Below are 22086 nucleotides of genomic sequence, written 5' to 3' on the forward strand. Positions count from 1 at the left end.
ATTCGCCGGGGTCTGCTGCCGTGGTGCTGTTGTGAAAACGACAGGGGCAAAAATCCCATGAAAACACGTACGGCCCATAACAGCGCTCGATAAACGCTCGTTTTCGAAGCGCATAGTTCTCCCCACGAAATGCAGGCGGGAGCCACATCCGAGCAGCGACACGTCACTGTCCCGCTGCTAGGGAGGAGGCAGGGCTGGTACCCGATCCTAGCGTGTCTATCAAGCCCCATCTCACCCCACCCCACAGCTGGGGTAGGAAACCCCTTAAGGAAAGAGGCATCAAATTCCCGGGCCTTGAGGCCAGGAACATATAAGAAGAATCCCCCAGAGGTCCTCTTGCTGGGGAATTCACTAGACCAGACAAAGCCTGCCCTTCTTTGTCAGGAGAGCCCATGTGACTTTCACCAGCCTTTCATCCCCCAGAGTCCCCCTGATGACCCCGAGACACAATCCCTGGGCCCCCAGGCTTTGGAGGTGAGGTAGGGGTGTGGAACAGGGCAGCTATTGTTCTCTGATTACAGCCTGGTTCTCCTCTGGGGCTCAAGACGGGCCTCTTAATATGGAGCCTCACCTGCTCCAAGGCATAGCATTATGATGTCCCCCTCCCCCTCAGAGGCCTCCCACCTGCCAACCTGCTGGAAAAGCGGTCCCCTCCCCGTGAGGAGTGGGGGGAGGAGGGATCACGTGACTAAGGGTCTTCCCTTGGGGTATAAAGGACTCGGTCTCCATCTCGTTCAAAGTCAAGCATCCGTTCATCCAGCTGCTTCTAAGTGGGACCTTCGAGGTATGCATCCCCTTTCCCCTGAGGGGTAGGGAGTCGAAGAGGGCGGGAGGGCGGGAAGGTGGAGGGAGGGAGAGAGAAGGATGACAGGTTGGAGGGGGGGAGAAATGGATGGCAGAAGAGAGGGAGGGTGGGGGGTGCTCTCAAGGGGTGCCTGAGACCTGGATGCTACGCCAGGACGTCGCTGGGAATCGGTCACCCTGAGCCCTTGTGCGTGCGAAAAGATGCAACGTCAGAGGCACGGCACCTGCTGCGTGTCCCTGGGGACACTGCATCCCATCAGTGAGGGGCGTGCAAACCCATGTGCGCCCATGTCTCTCCCCAGGGCACCTGGTGTGGAAAGGGGCCAGACTTACTGAGCACTTGGCCTACACCAGGCACGGTGCCCCGTCTAACCCTCAAGATACCCGGATGAAGAACCCCCTTATGGGCATTTTAGTGCCCAGGGAAACGAGTTCCAAGCAGCGTCAGTGCCTGGCTCAGGACGCTCAGTACATAAAAGGCCGAGCCCACCCCAGGCCTGGCCAGCTAGACAGGTCTTGCTCTTAGACACTTCCCACAGTGCCTTGGAGTCAGTCTTCGGGAGCCAGGGCCCGAGGCAAGGCCAGGGGAGCCTCCATTTCCCCAAGGACAGTGAGTGTTTACCGTCGGCCCCGGAGGCCTCCTTGGGTAAATGAGGAAGAGGCAGCTCTTCCTGAAGGTGGACACAGCCCCACACCCGAGGCACCTGGCTCGACCCACGGAAGGCTGCTGACTTCCGCAGTGGCCCTGTGCTCGCCCACCTGCAGACGCCGAGGTGCACGCCCCGCATTCGGGTCTCGCTCCCCATGGCTCAGGGCTGAGCGCGTGCTGTGCCCTCCTGCTGGCACCCAGGTTCCCCTTGCTTGGCTCTCGGCTCGGGATTGCCAACTACAGTGTCACACCGCACCCCAGCCAGTGGCTGGCCACTCCGAGGGGCCTCCCAAGCGGGTGCTCCCAAAAGTCACGACAGTCCTCCCGCGAATGATCGCGAGGCCGCTTGTTTGTTGGGGGTTCCGCCATCAGGATGGCACTGTGGGGCGGGTAACATACGTGGAGCAGAGACCTCGGACTGGCTGGCCTCAGACCGAATATCGTGTCTGGTGGTGGCACCCCCTGCAGTGGTGCCTCCTGGCAAAGGGGACTGTGGCCTCACCGGATGTCTCTGAGCCTCAGGTCCCTGCACGGCAAGTGAGGCGTGGGGCGCCTGGCTGGCTCCGTCGGTTGAGGTTCTGAGGTTGGCTCAAGTCATGATCTAGTGCTTCGTGAGTTCGAGCCCCATCGGCACGGAACCCATCTGCTATCGGATACTCTGCATCCTCTGTCCCTCTCTCTCTCTCTCTCTGCCCCTCCCCTACTCACGCTCTCTCTCTCAAAAATAAGTAAAAACATTTAAAAGAAAAAAAAGAAAGGAAGTGAGGCGTGTGCTAGTCAAATCTCTATATGCCAGTCTAAGGCGCAGGCATGGTGGGGCCCATGACACAAAGAATGACCCAGTAATGGAAGGTAGTATTTAAAGGAATAAGGTCCACAGGGTGCCTGGCTGGCTCAGTCCGAGCATGTGACTCTGGATCTCAGGGTCATGAGTTCAAGTCCCCCATTAGGCGTGGAGCCTTCTTAAAACAATAGATAAATAAATAAAGGGATTAAGGTCCTAAAGTTTATAACTTACTTTGCTTCTAATTGCGGCAAAATACACACAACCTAAAATTTACCATTGTAACTATTTTTAAGTGTGGAGTTCAGTAGCATTACATACATTCACGCTGCTGTGCGACCCTCACCACCATCCCTCTCCAGAACTTCCTCATCTTCCCCAACTGAAACTCTGTGCCCGTTAAACAACCACTCCCTTCCCCCCCCCCGCCCCGCCTCCCGACTTTAAAAAAGACACATTAGAGCTGAGTCAAGATTTTGTCTGTAATAAGGTCACTTTTGCTCCTTTCCCTTCTAATAGATACATGCTTGAAAATCCAGTAGAGGTCTCTGTAATTCCAATGAGCATCACCCTCAGCCTGTCTCCTCTGAGCGGCAGGACAACCCAGGGGAATCGCCTCCCGGAAGTGAGTGTCCTAGGAGAAAAAGGACAGCAGGCGCGACACGAAAATGACCACCTGCTTCATTTCACCAGACGGGGGGCGGGGCTTCCACTCAAACAGGGCAGAGGGGCCTTTATCGTAACAGCTGCTGTTTACTGAGTCTTTCCTGTGTGCCAGACACAGTGGCTGTAATTACTAATGTTTTCCAGCCACTTCTCTCCGTCAGGCACTGTTGTCACTGCCCTGCGTGGATCAGCTCATTCAGCCCTCACAATAGCCTCATAAGTGACACTGTTATTATCATGAGCACTTCCCAGCTCATGGGAAGTGGGACATTGTGACCATAAGTTGCCGGTCTCGGGGGCTCAATGATCTCATCTGTAAAGAGAGTTTGAATGAGATGAATCCAGAGCCTTCTCCAAGCTCTGACTGTCGCAGGAATCTCGCACAGAGGGTCGTGACACCGAGGCTTTTTTTTCCCCCAGGAAACGGTTCAGTTGGGTCTGTACCCGAAGAACTGAGCCCAGAACGCCACCTGGAGTCATTTTTTTAATGTGTTTTCTACTTCTTTGTCCCCCATATATGGTAACACGCAAACATGCAGTCTGATTAAATGGTCTCATGTTACAAGGTCATGAAGAATGTTGTCACGTATGCGTATAGCCAGGTTGCCTTGAGGCTTTTTTTCCCTTTCTTGAGGGAGGGGACCCCACCGCAAGACCTCCTAGCATGCCCTCCTTGTGGTGGCAATGATACCAAATGTACCAGGTGATGACATCAGCCTCAGTCTTGTGGGTATGACTTCAGTGGGTATGACCTTCTAGAATGCCTTCAGCTGTTCACCCACAAAGTTTCCAGGGTGGCCACTTTCCATCTGGAGACATCCCAGGCCTCGCCCTGAAGTTTCAGTCTGGTTTCTTGGCCTTGACAAGGAGCCATTCAGACCCAAATCTCCGCAGAAGGATCAGAGAGCTGGTCTAACCTGTAACGTTAACCTGCTGTAGGAATTTATGTGGCTACAAAAGGTTAAAGCAGAGCATTCTGTCCATCAGATAATAACCAGAGTCTTAGAAGATGCTTGAGCTCAGTGGGAATCTCCAAGAACTCACATTCTGCCCTCCGCAGTCGTTCAACATTTATTCTATAGCTTCTAGAGGCTATGCTAGGCCCTGGGGAAGGTAACGATCTCAGGAACTACAAATGTTTTCTCCTTTGGGACACCTTCCACAGTACAAATCCCTGCCCACAAGGTAGAGTGGCCCACTGTGGCCCTGGGTCCATTTGCAGCGCCACCAGGACATGGGACAGCCTTTGTCTCTGGGAGGACAAACTGTAGAAAGTGCTCTTTCCTCCAGGTTGATGCAGCCTGGCAGAGGGCAAACTTGGGAGTTGAACACTGGATGCATTTCAGCCCCTATGTGCCCCTCAGTGCAACACCCTTGCCCAGTGCACAACATGTGCAACCCCATCCAGCAGCCATGTGGGTGCCCCTGGGGTAGCACGATCACACTGTGCTATCATTCATACTCTGTTCTACGCACAAGTCAACCATCCATCTGACATTCTTGAAGAGTTATATTCCCAGGGAGCTAAAATTATTCTAAAATCCCTCTGGTCTTTAATGTTTTTCCTTCCCCATTAAATACATGGCTGGCCTGTTTGCACTAAGTGGCTACTGAAGGTAAATGTTTGATGACTTGCTCAGATCACGGGGTGCTATGATTGAAATGCAGTCAGTTCTTGGACTCTGCCCCCTTACCACCACCCCCATGGCAGTCCCTGAGGCATGGTCTCTTGAACGCTAGGACAGCAACCAGGCGTTCAAATCGCTCAGAAGCCAGGGGGACGGAAGAAATAGTCCCTCAGGAAAGCACTGTTTGTTGGCAGGCAGCGCCACCTTGTGGTTGCCAAATTTATTCCTATGTCAAGCGTTGGTAAGGTTCAAAGTCAGACTACTGAAGGTACATACTCAGAATGCCCTGGTAGCCCAATATATGGGTTATTTACAGCTCCGTCTATAAAAGTCAAACTATAGCCCTTGTTCAGCTGCCTCCCTTCCCTATTATTCTGTGAACAACTCACAGATAAGGAGCGGTTTTCGCTCACTTTGCATTCTGGGATCCTTGCGATGTGCCTGTCGCAGCACAATAAGGGACCATGGGGAAAATGAATAAATGACACCAGATCTGTGGCCTCAAGGAGCCCGGGTTCAGATTCCATTTTACAGATGGATGAACTGAATCTCAGGGAGAGAAGGTGATCTGCTGAATGTCATTAGTTGATGCTGGTTAGTGGCGAAGCTGGGACAGAAACCCTCCTAGGGCTTTCTCCTGCTACCTCAATGCGCTATGGGACAAAAAGAGCTCGTGGGCGTTCTTACTTCCTGGGATTTCCGAAAGCGTACTCATCATCTTCCACCGACTTCTCTCCCAGGAGGCTGTTCCCTGGATGCCTCAGCCCCTCCTTTGCCCTCGCGCTAGCTATGATCGTGCTTCTCCTGAGTATGCTGATGGCCCCTCACGGCGGTGAGTAACGGTATTTGCCACCGAATTTCTGGCTTGTTATGTAATTAACATGAACACTGGGGAGTGTTGTCAAATGTCATCTTATTTGCTTGTTACTACTTTTATCCCCTTGCCTGGGAGGGATGGAAGTCAAACAGTAATGACGGGCCACAGATTTAATTCAGCTGATATTTGAGGACCTTGCCCGGGGCACGAGGTGTGGGATGGGCGATGAGGAGGAGATCCAGGGAGAGCAGAAGGCAGGGTGGCCACTCAACCATTCCTCCCCCCGATGGTACATCTCGTCTTGCCTTTGCTCACCGGCCGCTGGCCCGTGTTTCGCTCGTTTCTTCGGAGTGTGTCAGTCCTCTCCACATGCGACAGGAAACACCCCTGTGTAGGTGTGTCTGCTGCAAAGGCACCTCCACCCCGCACCGGGGTCCCGCACCACCAGAGCCTGAAGACATCCGAGCAAGCTCCCTGGCAGCCCGGGCACTCATTTCCAGTTCACGTGGAGTCGTGATGATTCCGAGACTTCTGGCTCCCTCCTTTCTTGTTTGCACATTGGTGCAGCTCTCGAAGGCCCCCACCTCCTTCTTTCCTTCCTACGACTGCTCTGGCTCCCGAGTGACTGACGTCACCCGTTTACCCAGCCATTTCTTCCTTCCCTCCTCATGTTCGGGTAAACTGGGGACCAACACGCTGAGCCTCCCTCTGCAAGGTTCCCTTCCAAACACAGTAGTGAGGGTGTCAACATTATTGAGAATTGGTCTCGACCGTGACCCGAGTTAGAGGACGCGCAGAGATCTGCGTGTTCCCCGGAAATCGGTGAGCACCCGTTACAGGGTAGGCACTTCACGGAGGACCCCGAAGCTCTCCTGCAGCTCTGGGTGCTCCCGAGGTCTGCCCCAGACCTTCCCTACACGACAAAGGAGCACTCCCATTTCCAGAAGTTGACGGGCTGCTATTGATTATTTAGCTCCTTCGCGGATGATTTTTTTTTCCTCATTAAAGCCATCTTGTCGTGATTTGGGTCCCCAGGGCCAGCGGCTCCACCTTTACCCAGACCCTGTCTTGTTCAAATTCCAACTATGGCCTTGGTGTCCGTCATTTTTTATGACAAAACTATGAAATATTCTATAGCTTTTCAATCTCTTCCCTATCCTTTAAAATGAGATCACATCAGGGCACCTGGGTGGCTCCGTCAGTTAAGCGGCCGACTTCGGCTCAGGTCATGATCTCTTGGTCTGTGAGTTCAAGCCCCGCGTCAGGCTCTGTGCTGACGGCTCAGAGCCTGGAGCCTGCTTCCGATTCTGTGTCTCCCTCTCTCTCTCTCTGCCTCTCTCCTGTCCATACTCTGTCTTTCTCTCCCTCTCTCAAAAATAAATAAACATTAAAAAAATAAATAAAGCCATAGCTGGGGCACCTGGGAGGCTCAGTCGGTTAGGTCACAATCTCCCGGTTCATGAGTTCGAGCCCCACATCAGGCTCTTTGCTGTCAGCATGGAGCCCACTTTGGCGCCTCTGTCTCCCTCTCTCTGCCACTTCTCCGTGCACACCTTTGCACACACACACTCTCTGTCTCTCTCTCAAAAATAAACGTTAAAAAAAATTTTAAAAATCAGAGCCATAGAAAGTTGCACACACACTCTCCCTCTCTCAAAAATAAATAAACGTTAAAAATATTTTTTAAAAAATTAGAGCCATAGAAAGTTGAAGTGCAAACATATACGTGCATGTGTGGATTTAAATGTCCCATACCTGCAGCCCCAACTTTGCAGGGGTGAGTGTGTGACCACCACAGATTCTAAGCTACCCAGCCAACAAATTCACCAGGTTTTGGTCCAGGCGCTGCGGGGGGGGGGGGGGGGGGAAGGTCTGTTTTTTGTTGTTTTGTTTTGTTTTTTAATTTTTTTAAGTTTGTTTATTTTGAGAGAGGGAGAGAGAGAGAGAGCACGAGAAGGGGAGGGGCAAAGAGGCAGGGAGGGAGAGAATCCCAAGCGGGCTCTGCCCTGACAGCATAGAGCCTGACTTGGGGCTCGAACTCACGAACCATGGGATCACGACCTGAGCCAAAACCAAGAGTCGGGCGCTTAATCGACTGAGCCACCCAGGCGCCCCTGTCTGTGCTTGAGGCCTCCGCCCGCACGCCTAGTCTCAAAGAGGCAGGAGTGGTGCCTTGGTCTGGGTCGTCTGGGAAACGGATGCCCGGACTGCAGACGTCCTTGGAGGAAACACCTGGGGGATGGCAGGACTGCAACCAGGACAGGAGAGGTGGGTGCATCCTTGACCACAGCTGGGTCTGAGGAAAGTCTGGCAAGGCCGCTAGGGAGGAGTCCATAAGCAACGTCCCGTGTGCCCCAGGAAGCCGGGCCACTGGGGTACACCTGCTGGGTCATGGCCGGGAACAGCCATGGGGGACGTGAACTCTGTGCAGACACCCCTCGGGCTTTCGAGCACCGCAGGCACAGAGCCGGAACTCTGCCGGGCGCCTTCTCGAAGCCGCACCCCCAGGGCCATCTGACTCAGACGTCGAGGCAAGGCTTTGGGGCGTGCGGACGGGGTGGAGGGTCTCTGTGCACTTCCACGGCTCTCTCCGGGGTGTTTCTTCACCCCTGTGGCAGGGGTGGGAGCGGCCCCCTCAGCACACCCGGGGCCAGGTTGCCCTCTCTCTTCTCTTCGCTGAGAGCTGGCTCGTGACTCCAAAGTGTTGGCCGGTGGGATGGTGGTCAGGCCTGCTAGGAGAGGGAGATACCCTTGAACCTTCCCTACCAGGGAGCTCGACACAGGCCCCCATCACACAGCAGAAGTGGTGCCCATTCCCCACCGTCCTCTGTGCGTCCACCTGCCAGAACCTGCGGGAGAGGCGGCTGAACACGGGTGGGGTTTGTGCATTCCTGGCTGATCTTCTGGGCAGAACACTTCATAGTAGGAGACACCGCTCATAACCGCCAACAGACCTCGCCCTTCCACTCTCTAGAGATGGCTAATTTTGCTTAAAGGTTACAAGGCGATTCCACTGGGCCATCACTCACTGGCTGATAAGTTGGCCATTTGATGGCATAGTTCAACCACGGGCTGCTCATTCGTTCACTGCAGAGATATCTGCTGAACCGTGCTTACGTTTGTCAGCGTTCTTACCCTCAGGAAGCCCCTGGTTTAGTGGACGCAATGGTCACCGACACAGGTCATTGCAACCCGGGGTCACAAGGGCAGCGAGAGAAGGGCGTCCCGGTGTTACGGGAGCCAGGGAAGGTGTCCCTAACCCAGCCCGGTTTGGGGGTCGGGTAGGCCCTCTGGAACTCTGGGCAGAACGTGAAAATGTAAGGGCCAGTGACACAAAGGGGAGCAGGCGTCCGAGGCTCAGGGCACCGCACAAGCAAAGCCAGGACAGCAAGAATTCGTTTGGGGTCTGGAAAACGATAAGCATCCTGGAAGCATCAGCTTCAAAGTCGGAGACGTTTTGGCAGAGTGAGGAAGGGGCAGATCCAGGGAAGCCGTATGTGTCCGGGCGGAAGAAGCTAGACCTTCCCTCCACGGGTCTCGGCTTCGGTGTCTGTGACACGGCCACAGCGAAGGGGGCCCCACGGCCCCGGGCGCAGCGCCGGACTGGAGGAGATGCCTGCAAAACAGATTCCGGAACAGAACGGATGCCAGCTGCCTTCCCTTCGAACAGCGCTCTCACCGAGCCAGAATCCATTTTATTCTGCCGAGTGTTGTCCCCCTCATCCCCTCGGACCCCCCACCCCCAGTCTCCCCCACTGCCATCCCTCTGGAGTGGGCGAGTGAACGAATCCAGTCCTCTGGGATCCACAATTGAAGAGCCACAGCGACTTCTGCAGCTGCTAATGAAATGTGTGGGTGTCGACACCCTGAGAGGACTGGGAGTGGGGGCGGGGGGCACGCATGCTTGGGAGCACTTCTCCGCGAGCGGAGCACCTCCACCCGCCAGAACACCGTGAGCCAGCGAGCGAGGACCCGGCGGCACTTTACCGTTGCCGCAGAAGTGGGCCGCGGATGTTCTTAGCCGTCGGCTGGCACGCCGGTGAAATCGTGTCCGAGGCAATTAGACCAAATGTGGAATGTGCCAGAGCAATCACGTGGGCTCCTCGGTAGGACCCACCTGGAGCTGAAGGAAGTGCTGGGTCTCCCCGGGTCGGAACGTCTGTCCGTGGGTCAAGTCCTCGTACAGCCCATGGCTCTCGGGCTGGAGGGAATGCCCCTCGGTGGGAACAGGAATCCGGAGGACTGAAGAGGACGCGCCTGGCCACAGCCGCAGAGCACATCCCGCTGGGAGGGAGGCCGGAGTTGGGGCGAGCTCATCGTGCTGAAGTTCGTCGTGCGAGGAGCCAGGGAGCCAGGCTGCGTCCCCTCCAACCCATCCCTGGAGGGCCTGGCCGCAGAGGGACCCAGCGCGAGCCCACGGGGTTGGTAGTTGGGGGGGCTGCTCCCCCGCAGACAGGCACCTGCTAACGATGTCTGCGTCCCCGGGATAAGTCCACGGGGGCGATGATGAGGTCGATGATGAAGGTGAGGGCCAAGCAAGGCAAACCACTTGTTAGTGTGGAGGGGAAAGGGGGCAGCGAGGGGAAGGAGTTGCTCATAACAGTACTAACGGTAATAATTAATAATGACGAATGGCTGCCATGACATTTGAACGTCCACGGTGCACCAGCCAGTAAGCCACGTTTTCCAGGTTTCACAGCGCCTCTCTGATCCACGGGGTCAGATCTTGCAGATCCAAGTTCATCTGCTATCACGGCCTTTGCTCCCACCCTTCCGGAATCTCGTAGACCCCCTGCTTCATAATGAGGATTCCAGGCCCCTGGGGAGACAGCCAAGGCTGGGAAAAGGCCAAGTCCAGCTGGCTCCCTGCTGAGTAGCTCATGCAATTCAACATTTGCATCCCTTCACCGTGACTCCCCTGTGGATAAATGCAGGGTCGGGAGCTGAGTCTCGGGGTGCACAGACCCCTGGCAGTCATTGGTCATTTTGGTTGCCGATAGAGAGGGAAAGCCCTGTCCTTGATTAGAGGCTTCCTGGGGTGGGGTCCTTTCCTTGCCTGTGCTTATTTCCCCCTATTTTTCATCTCAAGGCACTCCAAACGTGCAACCTAAATCAAAATGGTATGCTTTGTATGCAACAAGAGCTTCGAGATGAGTCCCCAAACCTCTCTATCCCGAGCCAGAAGACCATTCTTTTTTTTCCCCCTTTTTTTCTTTTCTTTATTTTTTATTTCAGGAGCAGACTTTAGTGATTCATCACTTATGTATAGCACCCAGTGCCCACCCAACAAGTGCCCTCCTTAATGCTATCACCCATCTAGCCCATCCCCCCACCCAACAACACCCCACCAGCAACCCTCAGTTTATTCTCTTCATTTAAGAGTCTCTTTTGGTTTGCCTCCTCTCTCTTTATCTTATTTTTCCTTCCCTTCCCCAATGTTCATCTGTTTTGTTTCTTAAATTCCACATATAAGCGAAATCCTATGATATTTAACTTTCTCTGATTGACTTATTTTGCTTAGCATAATACACGCTGGTTCCATCCACATTGCTGCAAATGGCAAGATTTTGTTCTGTTTCATCACCGAGTAGTATTCCATTATATATATATATTACTATATCTTCTTTTTTTTTTAATGTTTATTTACTTTTGAGAAAGAGAGACAGAGTGCAGATGGAGGAGGGGCAGAGAGAGAAGGAGACACGGAATCTGAAGCAGGTTCCAGGCTCTGGACTCTCAGCACAGAGCCCGACACGGGGCGCTAACCCACGGACCGCGAGATCATGACCCGAGCCGAAGTCGGACGCTACATCTTCTTTATCTGTCCATCAGTTGATAGACATTTGGGCTCTTTCCATACTTTGGCTATCGTTGATAGCACTGCTATAAACATTGGGGTGCATGTGCCCCTTTGAATCAGCATTTTTGTATCTTCTGGGTAAATACCTACTACTGCAATGGCTGGGTCATAAGGTAGTTCTATTTTTAATTTTTGAGGAACCTCCATAGGGTTTTCCAGAGTGGCTGCACCAGCTTGCATTGCCACCAACGATGCAAAAGGGATCCTCTTTCTCCGCATCCTCGCCAACATCTGTTGTTGCCCGAGTTGTTCGTTTTAGCCATCCTGACAGGTGTGAGGAGTACCTCCTCGTGGTTTTGATTTGTATTTCCCTGATGATGAGCGATGTTGAGCATCTTTCCATGGGTCTGCTAGCCATCTGGATGTCTTCTTTGGAAAAGTGTCTACTCACGTCTTTTGCCCATCAGAAGGCCATTCTTAAGGCCAACCAATGTGAGACAGTAGGGCCACCTTATTTTCAGCAACAGCTACCCCAGAGACCCGGCATAGAGTAGGTCCTAGAAAAATATACGTCGAATTGAATTTACCTGCGTCCCCTCATCCCCTTGCCTGCTGGCTGCCCCTCCCAGCAAGTGGGTTATGACACTGCTCCTGCTAACACTGCTGTCCTCCTTGATTATAGGGGGCCATCCTCTGGACACCCCGCACCTTCCACGGGAGCTGCCTCCAGGACTCGCAAAAACTATCAGTAAGGATTTTTTGAACTTTTCTTGGGAGACCTAGCTGGGAAGGAAGTTGTCTGGGATACTGGCAGAGAAAATGACCCTTTCTAAATACACCACTTACTGCTGTGGCTCTTGTAGGCACAGTGATTCAAATGGGGCTCAAAAGCCTCTCCCTCAACTGTCTCCCCTGATGTCTGACCCACCATGGCTCTCTCTTTGGAGACAGAGCGCTAAAGCTCCCATCAAAAGATAAAGGTCAGCTGAAAGGGGGACAGGAGATGGAAGTAAATGGGTTGATCATGGGGGTAATATGGTCACGGTATTTTAGCTTCAGGTTGAGCTCTGAGACTCCTAGAAGGCAAGGTAAAGAGAGAAAGAAAGACAATGCATTCCAGGGCTCAACCTATAAGAAAGGAGGATCCATAACTGGTTTTTTGGGAGGAGGAAGTCTTCCTGGTGAGACAGGGTAAAGATTTCTCAGGTGGGCTCTTAAACCGGGTACCGCTGAAGGACACAATGCATAGCGAACCAGCCGGCCACACTCGCCCCAACCTCAGGGTTCACTTCCAGCCTTTCAGAGAGGTGAGCTGAGTCAACCAAATTATTTGTGCATGAGCCCATGCGAGCAAAGCGATCGGTGCCACCCAGACCCAAATGACAATCTGGCCCCTCTCCAAATGCCATAACCCCCCGGCCAAGGGCGATGCCCAGTCCGGGGAGAACTTGTCACAGATGCATAGACTCACAGCGCATGCTTGGCACTCGATGGGAACAAGGCCGGGAAACCCCGTGTGGCAGCAGGCCATGACAGCCCTTTCTCTCCAGCGAGAGCATCCCGGGCGATCTGCGCATCAGGATCCCAGGAGCCCCCCCCAGGTAGCAGATGCAAGGGAATGGGGCTCACGGAGAGCACCCACAGGACCTGCCCCGGCCTAGAAGCTTTATTCTCTAGTAGAATTAGTATCTCCAGTAACGATTTCATAGGTACCGTTTCCAGGATGCCCAGAAGAGACATGCTAGGTGGCAAGGGTCATCACACTGAGGGAGTCCCCACACGATGACTCCCCAGTAGGTATTTATAGTTCACCCGGGGTCCCCGCCCGTCCAGATACACCTCGTCCTCCAGGGGCCGTGTTGCTTTACTAACACACTTTCATTGCATCTCCATGGTAACCCGCATTACTAGAAAGGTAGTCCGAGGTCAAATCCATCCTTAGAGAAAGAGAAAGGGTTTTACTTACTCTTCACAGGGGCGGGGCGGGGCGAGGAGGCAGGGCAGGGGAAGGGCCCCCCGACTTGTTTCCTCTGCTTTCCACTTAGATCTCACAGCCTTCCAAGGGGCGTTTAGAAACGCGGAAAGTGTGGCCGACATCTTTGGTAAGTGAAATGCCAAACTGCTTCTGTCTGCCGGGTGTCAGGGCATGGGGTGCGTGAGTGTGGGAAATCTAAGGAAGTTACCAGGGCCTTGGTCGCTGCTCTCTGGGCTCCCTTGCACCCGCTGCCCCAGCCAAGCTCTGAGCCGTGTGATCCGGGTTCTGACAAGAGTAGTGGTGTCTCACATTGCATTGCGTGTCACTGGGTTGTGAGGTGCCTGCATCATCCTGACTTTGTTAGTCCTGATCAGTCCGCAACCCGGGCGGCGGGGTTGGGGGGGAGGGGGCGGGGAGAGAATGGCGCCCCTGTTGCCCAGGCTAGGAATCGAGCCTAAGAGAGGTATGTGACGTGCCCAGGTCACAAGGGGGACGCTCCCCTCTGAGTCCAGAGATTAGTGGTTGGCTCTTCTCTCCCCAGCTAATAAATACACGTAAAGCCTAAGAATTTCAAAGAGGGTCAAGGGCTCCATTTATCAATTACGTATCTACCCCGTGACTATCGATTGCTGGGACCGTGATGGTTCCCACCATTGCTTTCTGAAAGTACCCCCCCAAATAAGGCTATCCTGTGATTGACAGGGAGCAAGGAGCTCTGAACTGCTGTGGGATTAGACAACACGGGCAGAGGACTGCACTGGAGGTGTGCATGTGACTCGGTGCAGGTGCCTGCTGTTTTTGAGTGAAAATGCATATTTATATAAACACACACACACGCACACACACACACACACACACGTGAACTTTAGAGTAGCTTTTTCCCTCCGTATAGAATCATTTCTTCGTTTTCCGACGAGGCCATGTGAAAACAAACCATGGGAATGGAAGTTTGAATGGGGTAGGAAAAACGCGAAGAGCCTGGGAGGGAACAGTCCTCACAGACCCCTCGTGGACCTCCCCAAGCTCCCACGGGTGACCCTGTGCATTAGAATCATGGCTGTGGGGTCACACCCCCTTTGGTGCTTAACCGTCTTGCAGCCAGAAAGGCAGAGAATGGGGAGGGTGGGTGTGCCGCTCGAGGTCAAAAACCTGGAAATTGCTCTCTTGCCAGTTTTGCTCACAGGAATGTTCGTGTTTAGGGCAAATCGTTGGTTGCTGGTTGGTACCTCGGGCATATCTCTGACCTTCAGTTTCTTTACCTATGAAACAGAAGTGACAGAGTGGCACTGCCTTGTCGGATTAATGGGAAGGTTATGGGATTGTGGGCCAAGCGAATGCTTTCTAAGGCATGACTCGCTCTCTCTCTTAACTATTGTCCTATTTAAAGCACATAGCAGTTTCTGGCACATAATAGGGGCCCCCAAATTATTAGTGTCTGTATCCGTTCTCTAGGGCCACGACTGTATCATTTGGGGTCCACTCGTCAGACTCATAGTGACTTAAATAACAAAGGCATTTAATCATCTCACAGAAGCTGTCTGAAAGCCCCAGATGTTGGAGGTATCAGCAGGTGTCAGAGGCCCATTCTTCCTCCACCGCTCCAACTAAGCACGCTGGCTTTTCGATATTAGGCTTGGGGCCTCATGGTGACAAGGTGGTTGCCACAGCCCCAGCCAACATATCCTTACCCATATTCAAGGAAGGAGAAAGGTGTAGATCCAAAGGATGTCTTCCATGCCTTTGTCCCTTATTATGAAAGAAACAATTCCCAAAAGTCTCTAACCGACTTCCCCTTGTTTTGGCCAGATCTGGGTCACGTGCTCAGCCCTAGGCCGCTCACTGTAATGGAAGCCGGGATTATTAGCATGACGAACCCAGAATGAGCATGACACATCCCCCAGGGATTTGCGGAAGGGGCTCACCTTCGCTGAGCGCCTTTCAGCTTTGTGGGTAAGGAGGAAAGTACGTGACTACTGGAGGTGACCGGCAGGGACCACGGCTCACAAACCTGCCTCCCTCCCATTGTCCAGAACGACCCTGAGTACACAGTAGGTGCTTAGTAGGTTGCCGCGGTGCAGGAAGTCCCGGGCACAGGGGCTCCTTCCCGGACCCCGGTCCCCAGCGCCCGGCCTGCTGTCCCCTCCCCGCAGACTGCCTGGGCTCCCACTTCACCTGGCTGCAGGCCATCCTCACCAACTTCCCCGCGCTCCTCCAGTTCGTGAATGGCATGAAGTGTGTGGCCGGTCTCTGCCCCCGGGATTTGGAGGACTACGGCTGTGCCTGCAGGTTTGAGATGGAGGGACCGCCCGTGGACGCGTCTGACAGGTGAGCTCTGGGAGGCCTGGCTGATACTTGGGAAAGCTGTCAGGAGCTTAGTTCTCCCCTGCGAAGCGACTGGTTTCCTCATCTTTCCATGGCGACGTATCACGTCCTGGGAAGTTATCAGGATCCTGGCTCTGTCTCACATGCAAAGCGTCAGAGTAGTGACTCTCCGAGTGGGGTCCCCCTGTATCAGAACCACCGGGATGCAGATTCCAGGGGCCCATCCCAGACCGACCGACTCAAGACTACCTTTACCTACAACCTGAAGTCTGAATTTTAAACAAGCTCCCCAGGAAAATTATTCTTTGTTCAGAACAGTCCTGGCCAGCAGGGGTCAAGTAACTACGAAGGTTTCCGTTTAATTTTCGCACAAACGTGCGCCAATCCCATAGGGACACTCTGCTTAATGTAACAGAATCCTAGCGGCGCCTGGGTGGCTCAGTCCGTTCAGCATCTGACTCTCGCTTTCGGCTCAGGGCTTCTTGATCTCACAGTGGGTGAGATCGAGCCCTCCGTCAGGCTTCCCACTTACAGCAGGGAGCCTGCCTGGGATTCTCTCAGTGTCTCTGCCCTTCTCCCGCTCTCGCTCTCTCTCTTAAAATATATAAATAAACATTTGACATATACACACAGACAGAATCGTATCCCTGCTTCAAAGACGTAGGTGGCTAGTGGGGGTTATAGAGGAGACACAAGGGGCCCCATGACAGTGCGTGCCCTCCCTGCACACAAGGGAGGGGAAATTACAACAAATCCTCTATTTTTACACATCAGGTTAGGGAGAAAAGTTAAAATGTTAGATGCATCAAGTGTTGGCAGGGATTTGGCAAAAGGTTTACTGGCAGCGGGAGGGCACCTCTACCCCGGGATCCATGTCCCCACCCACTCGTGTGCACCTGTGCCCAAAGCCAGCGTGACAGAGTGCGTGCTCTCATAGAAGTGGGAAGGACTCCCCTTAGTAGCAGATGGGACAGCCCGTTGTCTGCCCCGGAGTCTCTCCATTAGGACACCCTCTTTGAATGCAACCTCCATGCTCCCCAAACCTGCCCTTCCCTGCCCTGCACCCGCCACGTGGGACAGCGCGTGCGCACGGTCTGTCTCACGCTCCACTCAACAAACTCTAAGCAGGAGGGTGGGGGTGGGTGGGAGCTGCACCATGTCATGTCTGTGCACCCCCACTGCGGACCACAGCACTGGGCACATAGTAGGAGCTCAGCAAATTAACTCCAATTGCTTTTCAGAGATTAAAATTAAGTCATTACATAAAAAGTGAAATATCCTTGTTGGAGCAGGAAAAACAGCTTCGGAATCAAGCAAGAGATCTCTCTCATTTCCACGTCTCCAACAGAGGATGTCAGTTGCCTCTGCACCAGAAGGGCACTTTCCCAACTTTGGGACCAGGAGCAAACTGACTCCCAGAACCAGCTCACTGACATTCCGACAGAAAGAGGCTGATCCGTGCGGCATGGTGCTCGGGTCACTTCTGGGAACGTATTTTCCTTTCAGGTTCTCCCTTACCACTTCTACTTATTAGAATTATTAGAATGCCTAGAACACCTAGCCAGAAGTCAAAGAAATGAAGCAGCAATCCACCACAGTCTCAATGATGGAAGAAATGATGGCCCCCGAACCGGTGGAATGACGGGCCACACCCAATTTCAGTTACTTTACACAGTTCAGTTGACGGGGGTGGGGATCTCCAAACTCCTGGAGGACTGGATGTTTCTACTTTGAGCCTTCATAGCAGATTCCAAGAATAATTGCTATCATTTATTGAGTGCCTACCTCATGGTAAGATCTATATAGATGTTTTCTTTTTTTTTCAACTTTTAATATTTTTTCAGGTTATTTACTTATTTTGAGAGAGAGAGGCAGACAGAGAGAGAGACAGGGTGCAGGAGGTGCAGACAGAGGAGAGAGAGAGAGAGAGAGAGAGAGAGAATCCCAAGCAGGACCTGCCCTGTCAGTGCAGAGCACAATGTAGGGCTTGAACTCACGAACCATGAGCTCATGAGCTGAGCCAAAAACAAATGTCGGTTGTTTAACCAGCTGAGCCACCAAGGCGCCCCTGATGGATGTTTCCCTGAATGCCCCAAATTTTTGAGTTAGGCAGTTGGAGAAATTTCGTAGCTGGCCCAAAGCTACGAGCTGCCTGTGTATTTTTCTTCTTTACATTGGTCTCCACTGACCTCCTGTGTGCATTGCAGGAGCCTCCTGACCCCCGTTTTTAGTGTCAGCCTCACTCTGAGATTGACTTCGACCTTGGCAAGTTACTGAGCCTTGTACGTCTCAGTCCCCATGTATATAAATGCTCATAATGATAATAGCACCTGCTGCACGGGTAACATAACCCAGATGTATGTGCACGCATGCGTATGCACGTGTGTGTGCAAAGAGCTCTATTGGAAACATCACCGCCAGGAATCCTCCAGAGACACCACAATGGCAGACTCCCCTCTCTTAACCTTCCCCCACGCTCTCACCTTGACCTCCCCCGCCTGCCGCAGCTGCTGCTTCCAGCATCGCAGGTGCTACGAGGAAGCCGCGGAGATGGACTGTCTCCAGGACCCTGCCAAGCTCAGCACAGATGTCAACTGCGTCAGCAAGACGATCACGTGTGGTGAGCATCTCCCGGTGTCTCGGGGAGCCGGGCTGAGAAACGACAGCTCGGGAGTCCCAGGCCCAGGGCTCCCAGGGTCCCCCCTGATCATCACTGCCACGGACAACATCATCGCCTCTGCTCCGAGCCCCTCGAGGGCTGGATCTATGGCATCCGTACCTCGCATGGAGTCGAGGCACCATAAATGCTTCTTGACATGAAAGAATAGCCCATCCGCAGGTTGTGTGATTTATGATTTTATACTGTAGCCACCCTGGGAGCTTGGGAAAGCAGATGGCTTGCAGCTCCCACACTGTGTGATGTTGGAACAGTCACTCAACAAGTCAGAACCTCTGCCCGGGGAGGAGAAAACCCCGTGCAGAGATCTGTTTTGAGAACTAAGTTAAACAATGGTTCAAGGTAAAACAGGGGTACCTTTGTTAAACGTAAACAGTGCTCCCGTGTGAAACAGATACCACGGTGACTGGCCTATGTTAAGAAGTCAGCAGTGGAAGCATAAGAGAGGCAGTGATGGACGGATGAGGTTTGTGGTTGCTGCTGAGTCGGTTCAAATCTCAGCTCGCCACCCTGCTCACCATGTCACTCCAGGGATTGTATTTTACGTCCCTAGATGATCCCGGCAGAAGAATTAGAAGAGGCAAAGGCATGGGGGGGAGCACGGCACCTTGGGGGCACGGTACATTGGAGCCGTTCTTTACGGGCACCTATCATGTGCCAAAGGCTTTATACCCAGGAGATGCGATTGTCCTAACAATCTTAGGAGATGGACTCATTATTCCCTGTTTTCAAATAAGGGCAGGAAAGCTCAGAGAAATTAAACAACTTGCCCAAAGTCACATAAGCGGCTAAGTAGCAGAGTCAGGGTTTGAACCCGGGTTCCACTGACCCCAAAGTCCAGCTAGCGAGGACTGGCTGAAGTGTGGCGCGTCGGGAAAGGAGTGAGGAGGGGCACGAGCCTAAATCCCTGCACAGTGAGCACGGAAAACACCGTCCATCCATCCATCCATCCATCCATCCATTCATTTGTTCGGCAGGTGCATACTGAGCACCTACCTACACTGGGAGCACCTACCTACACTGGATATCTAGGTCCTGGGGATATCCTGACCTTCTCAAATCTCCTCATGGCTGCCAGGCACTGTAAAAATACCAGAACCAAGTGCTAGAGTGTGTTAGCGACAGGAGCCGTGGAGGGAGATAAAGCAGGGGAAGGCACAGGGAGGGCTGGGTGGGGGAAGGCCCCCTGAGAAGATGCCCGCGGAGCCAAGACTGAGGCACAGCGAGAAGCAAGCTGGCGGCCGTCCCGGAGGTGGGCACCGCCATGCCAGCGGCTTGTGGGTGTGCCTCGATGTACGCGGTGCCCCCCGTGCTTGGGAGACAGGCCGGACAGTCAGAAAGGGGGTGAGGAAGCAGGAAGGAGATGAGCTCCGAGCACAGCTTTTACGTCCATTGGGAAGTTGTCGGAAGGTTCTAAACCCCCGGAAAGACATGGTTTGCCCTGAGTCTCGAAAGGCTTGTCCTCAATGAGCGTGGACAGGGCAGTAGGTTTGGGGTCGGGGGCGGGGGGAGGTCACTGACAGAGCCCAGGCACGAGCAGATGGGGGCTTGGCCCAGGGAGGGGTGTGGAGGTGGGGATATGTGGTCACACTGTAAACAGGTCGAAAGTAGAGGCCCGACGGTCGGGGGTGAGCGTGAGAGGAGGGGGCACAGAACCCAGGTTGGGCCTGCGCAGCCGAAGCTCACGGAGCCAACACGGTGAGAGCAGGACGCCCACAGGGGGAGCGGGACCCTGGCAGGCAGATCGGGGTCAGGGTGGAAGGTCGCATTAGCTCTTGGGATTCCCAGTGACATCCTCCCACCTGCTCTGCCCTTGCTCCGTGCATAGAGTCCGGGGACCCTTGCGAGCACCTGCTGTGCACCTGCGACAAGGTTGCCATAGAGTGCTTGGCTCAGTCCAGCATCAACTCTTCCCTGAACCTTCTGGACACTTCCTTCTGTCTGGCTCAGCCTCCAGGTGGGAAGAACCGGGCCCCGCGTCGGTGGTGGGGCCTGACAAGCTGGGGCGGGAGCCGGCACGGGAGCCTTAGTTGCCGCGTGTCTTCAGATGCGAGTCCGGCCCCTTCCGACAGTCCCCCAATCCGCTGCCCTGAACAGGCTTCCCAATGTGTTTCTTTGCAGAGACGCCCAGCACGGGAGAGCAGACCACGCTTCCGCCCAGAGGTAAGGCCTCCTAGGGAGGCTGCTCCTCGGCCCACAGGGGCCAGGCTACAGCTGGAATAGGAGATACCCCCCCACCCCCCGCCGGGCCTGCCTGAGTGACCCGTGGCACTGGAGATGTCCCCCCCCCACCTTCCCCTGCCCAGGAGACAGCATGACTGCTGAGAAACCCAGTTCAAACATCCAACAGCAAACGGCCCTCATGCAAACATCGTTCTTTGCCACGTGGACAGGGGTGCGTTTAATCCAGTTAAGGTGTAGACCCCGGGTGCTTTCTCTCTTGCTCTAGAGTCAGGGCCCTGGTGTACAATGAGGGCAGGACAGGGTCCAGTGCTCTGTCGGGGAAAAGGCTCCTCGTGGCTGGGTGAGCTCCTGGCCGCGGAGGCCTCCAAAGAGCAGACAGGCTTCCTCCCTCCTCTGCCTTCCAGAACTTACCGCAGAAAGGGCAGTCTGGGCCCAGACAGGGGCTCCTTGCAGGGGAGGCTATTTTTTGTCCCTCCTCTTAAGACAGGCCGCCTACTGAAGCCAGCAAGTATTCATTCCTACTCTAAAACATGCGTCTTACGGGAAAAGCGAGGGTTCAGCTCACGCCGGGCGTTCCTCGTTCACCAAAGATCGCACGGCCTCTCCGTCCTGACGCCACGGGTGCCCGGGGATGGGAATTTCGAGGTGCGCTTTGGCAGAGCGCCCCTCCTTTCCTGGGGCTGGGGTCTCCCTCCCAGCCCCGCGGCGTTTGTCAAAGAAGCTGAGGTCAGCGCGCCCGCGCGTGTGAGCGTGCACGTGCGCAGGAGTGTGCTGGTGTAGGCGTGCGCACATGCGTGGCTATGGGTGTGTGTGTGTGTGTGTGCGTGTCCTATTTCGATGTAACTTCTGAGTCTGGTTCTCTTTCTTCCGTGCCGTCTGCCTCCCTTTTTTTTTTTTTTTTAATTTTTTTTTGTAACGTTTACTTATTTTTGAGACAGAGAGAGACAGAGCATGAACAGGGGAGGGTCAGAGAGAGGGAGACACAGAATCCAAAACAGGCTCCAGGCTCTGAGCCGTCAGCACAGAGCCCGATGCGGGGCTTGAACTCACGGACTGTGAGATCATGACCTGAGCCGAAGTCGGCTGCTTAACCGACTGAGCCACCCAGGCGCCCCCGTCTGCCTCCCTTTTGAACGGAGGTCTTTCTAAGTCGGGATATCACAGTTCACAAACCTTTGAGGTCTGCAGGCCTTTCACTGCCACACCCTGGGTCTGCTAGGGTCACCTTCCCCGGCCAGAACCCAGCAGGGGCTGCAGTCCCTCCCTCCTGTGCTGGGGCCCCGTAAGCATCCCTTGTCCCAGGAGGTGTAGGGGAGACAGGGAAACCCTGAGACAGAACGAAAGCCCTTGTCTGGCAACAGCTCTCGCGGCCCCCTCCCGTCTCGGGCCAGCAGTCCCAGCCTGTCCTCTGAGACCCGTGGCACTTGGTCTAGGCACAGTGTTCCATCAGTCATTGCTTCGGGGCTTTCTGTTTCAGTGGTTCCTGTGGACCCCGCAGACACCAGTGCGATGGCCGTTTCGGGAGAAGGTGAGCACAAGGGGGCCGGCATGTAGCCCAAATACCCACGCTGTGGTTGTGCCATCTGCCCGCCTGCTGGGACTACTTCCCCTAAAATGCCCCCTGCCCGGGATTGCATTGAGACTGCTCAAGAACATTCCAGAGCCACTCAGTTCCTCCCGACCCCCGCATCTCTTCTCTCTTCGCTCTGCTTTCTCCCACACCCCTCTTCCCACCTCGGTAGAATTGTCAGATGCAGGATAGTCACCCTCGGTCACCTGA

The 22086-nt window shown here is 54.1% G+C and overlaps 1 protein-coding gene across 1 annotated transcript in view; it reads left to right on the forward strand.

The window, feature by feature from the left end:
• Positions 1-5213: 5213 nt before the first annotated feature.
• The window catches only part of OC90 (otoconin 90), a 30255-nt gene continuing 13382 nt past the window's right edge, over positions 5214-22086 (forward strand). Inside the window, exons 1-8 of the mRNA XM_049632906.1 lie at positions 5214-5363; positions 11831-11896; positions 13194-13250; positions 15274-15448; positions 17953-18065; positions 19951-20079; positions 20244-20285; positions 21784-21834. Of these exons, the coding sequence (XP_049488863.1) occupies positions 5321-5363; positions 11831-11896; positions 13194-13250; positions 15274-15448; positions 17953-18065; positions 19951-20079; positions 20244-20285; positions 21784-21834 (676 nt within the window). The 5' untranslated portion in view covers positions 5214-5320. The remainder of the gene's footprint in view (positions 5364-11830; positions 11897-13193; positions 13251-15273; positions 15449-17952; positions 18066-19950; positions 20080-20243; positions 20286-21783; positions 21835-22086) is intronic.

The sequence above is a fragment of the Panthera uncia genome, chromosome F2, assembly GCF_023721935.1.
Source record: "Panthera uncia isolate 11264 chromosome F2, Puncia_PCG_1.0, whole genome shotgun sequence".
NCBI lineage: Eukaryota > Metazoa > Chordata > Mammalia > Carnivora > Felidae > Panthera > Panthera uncia.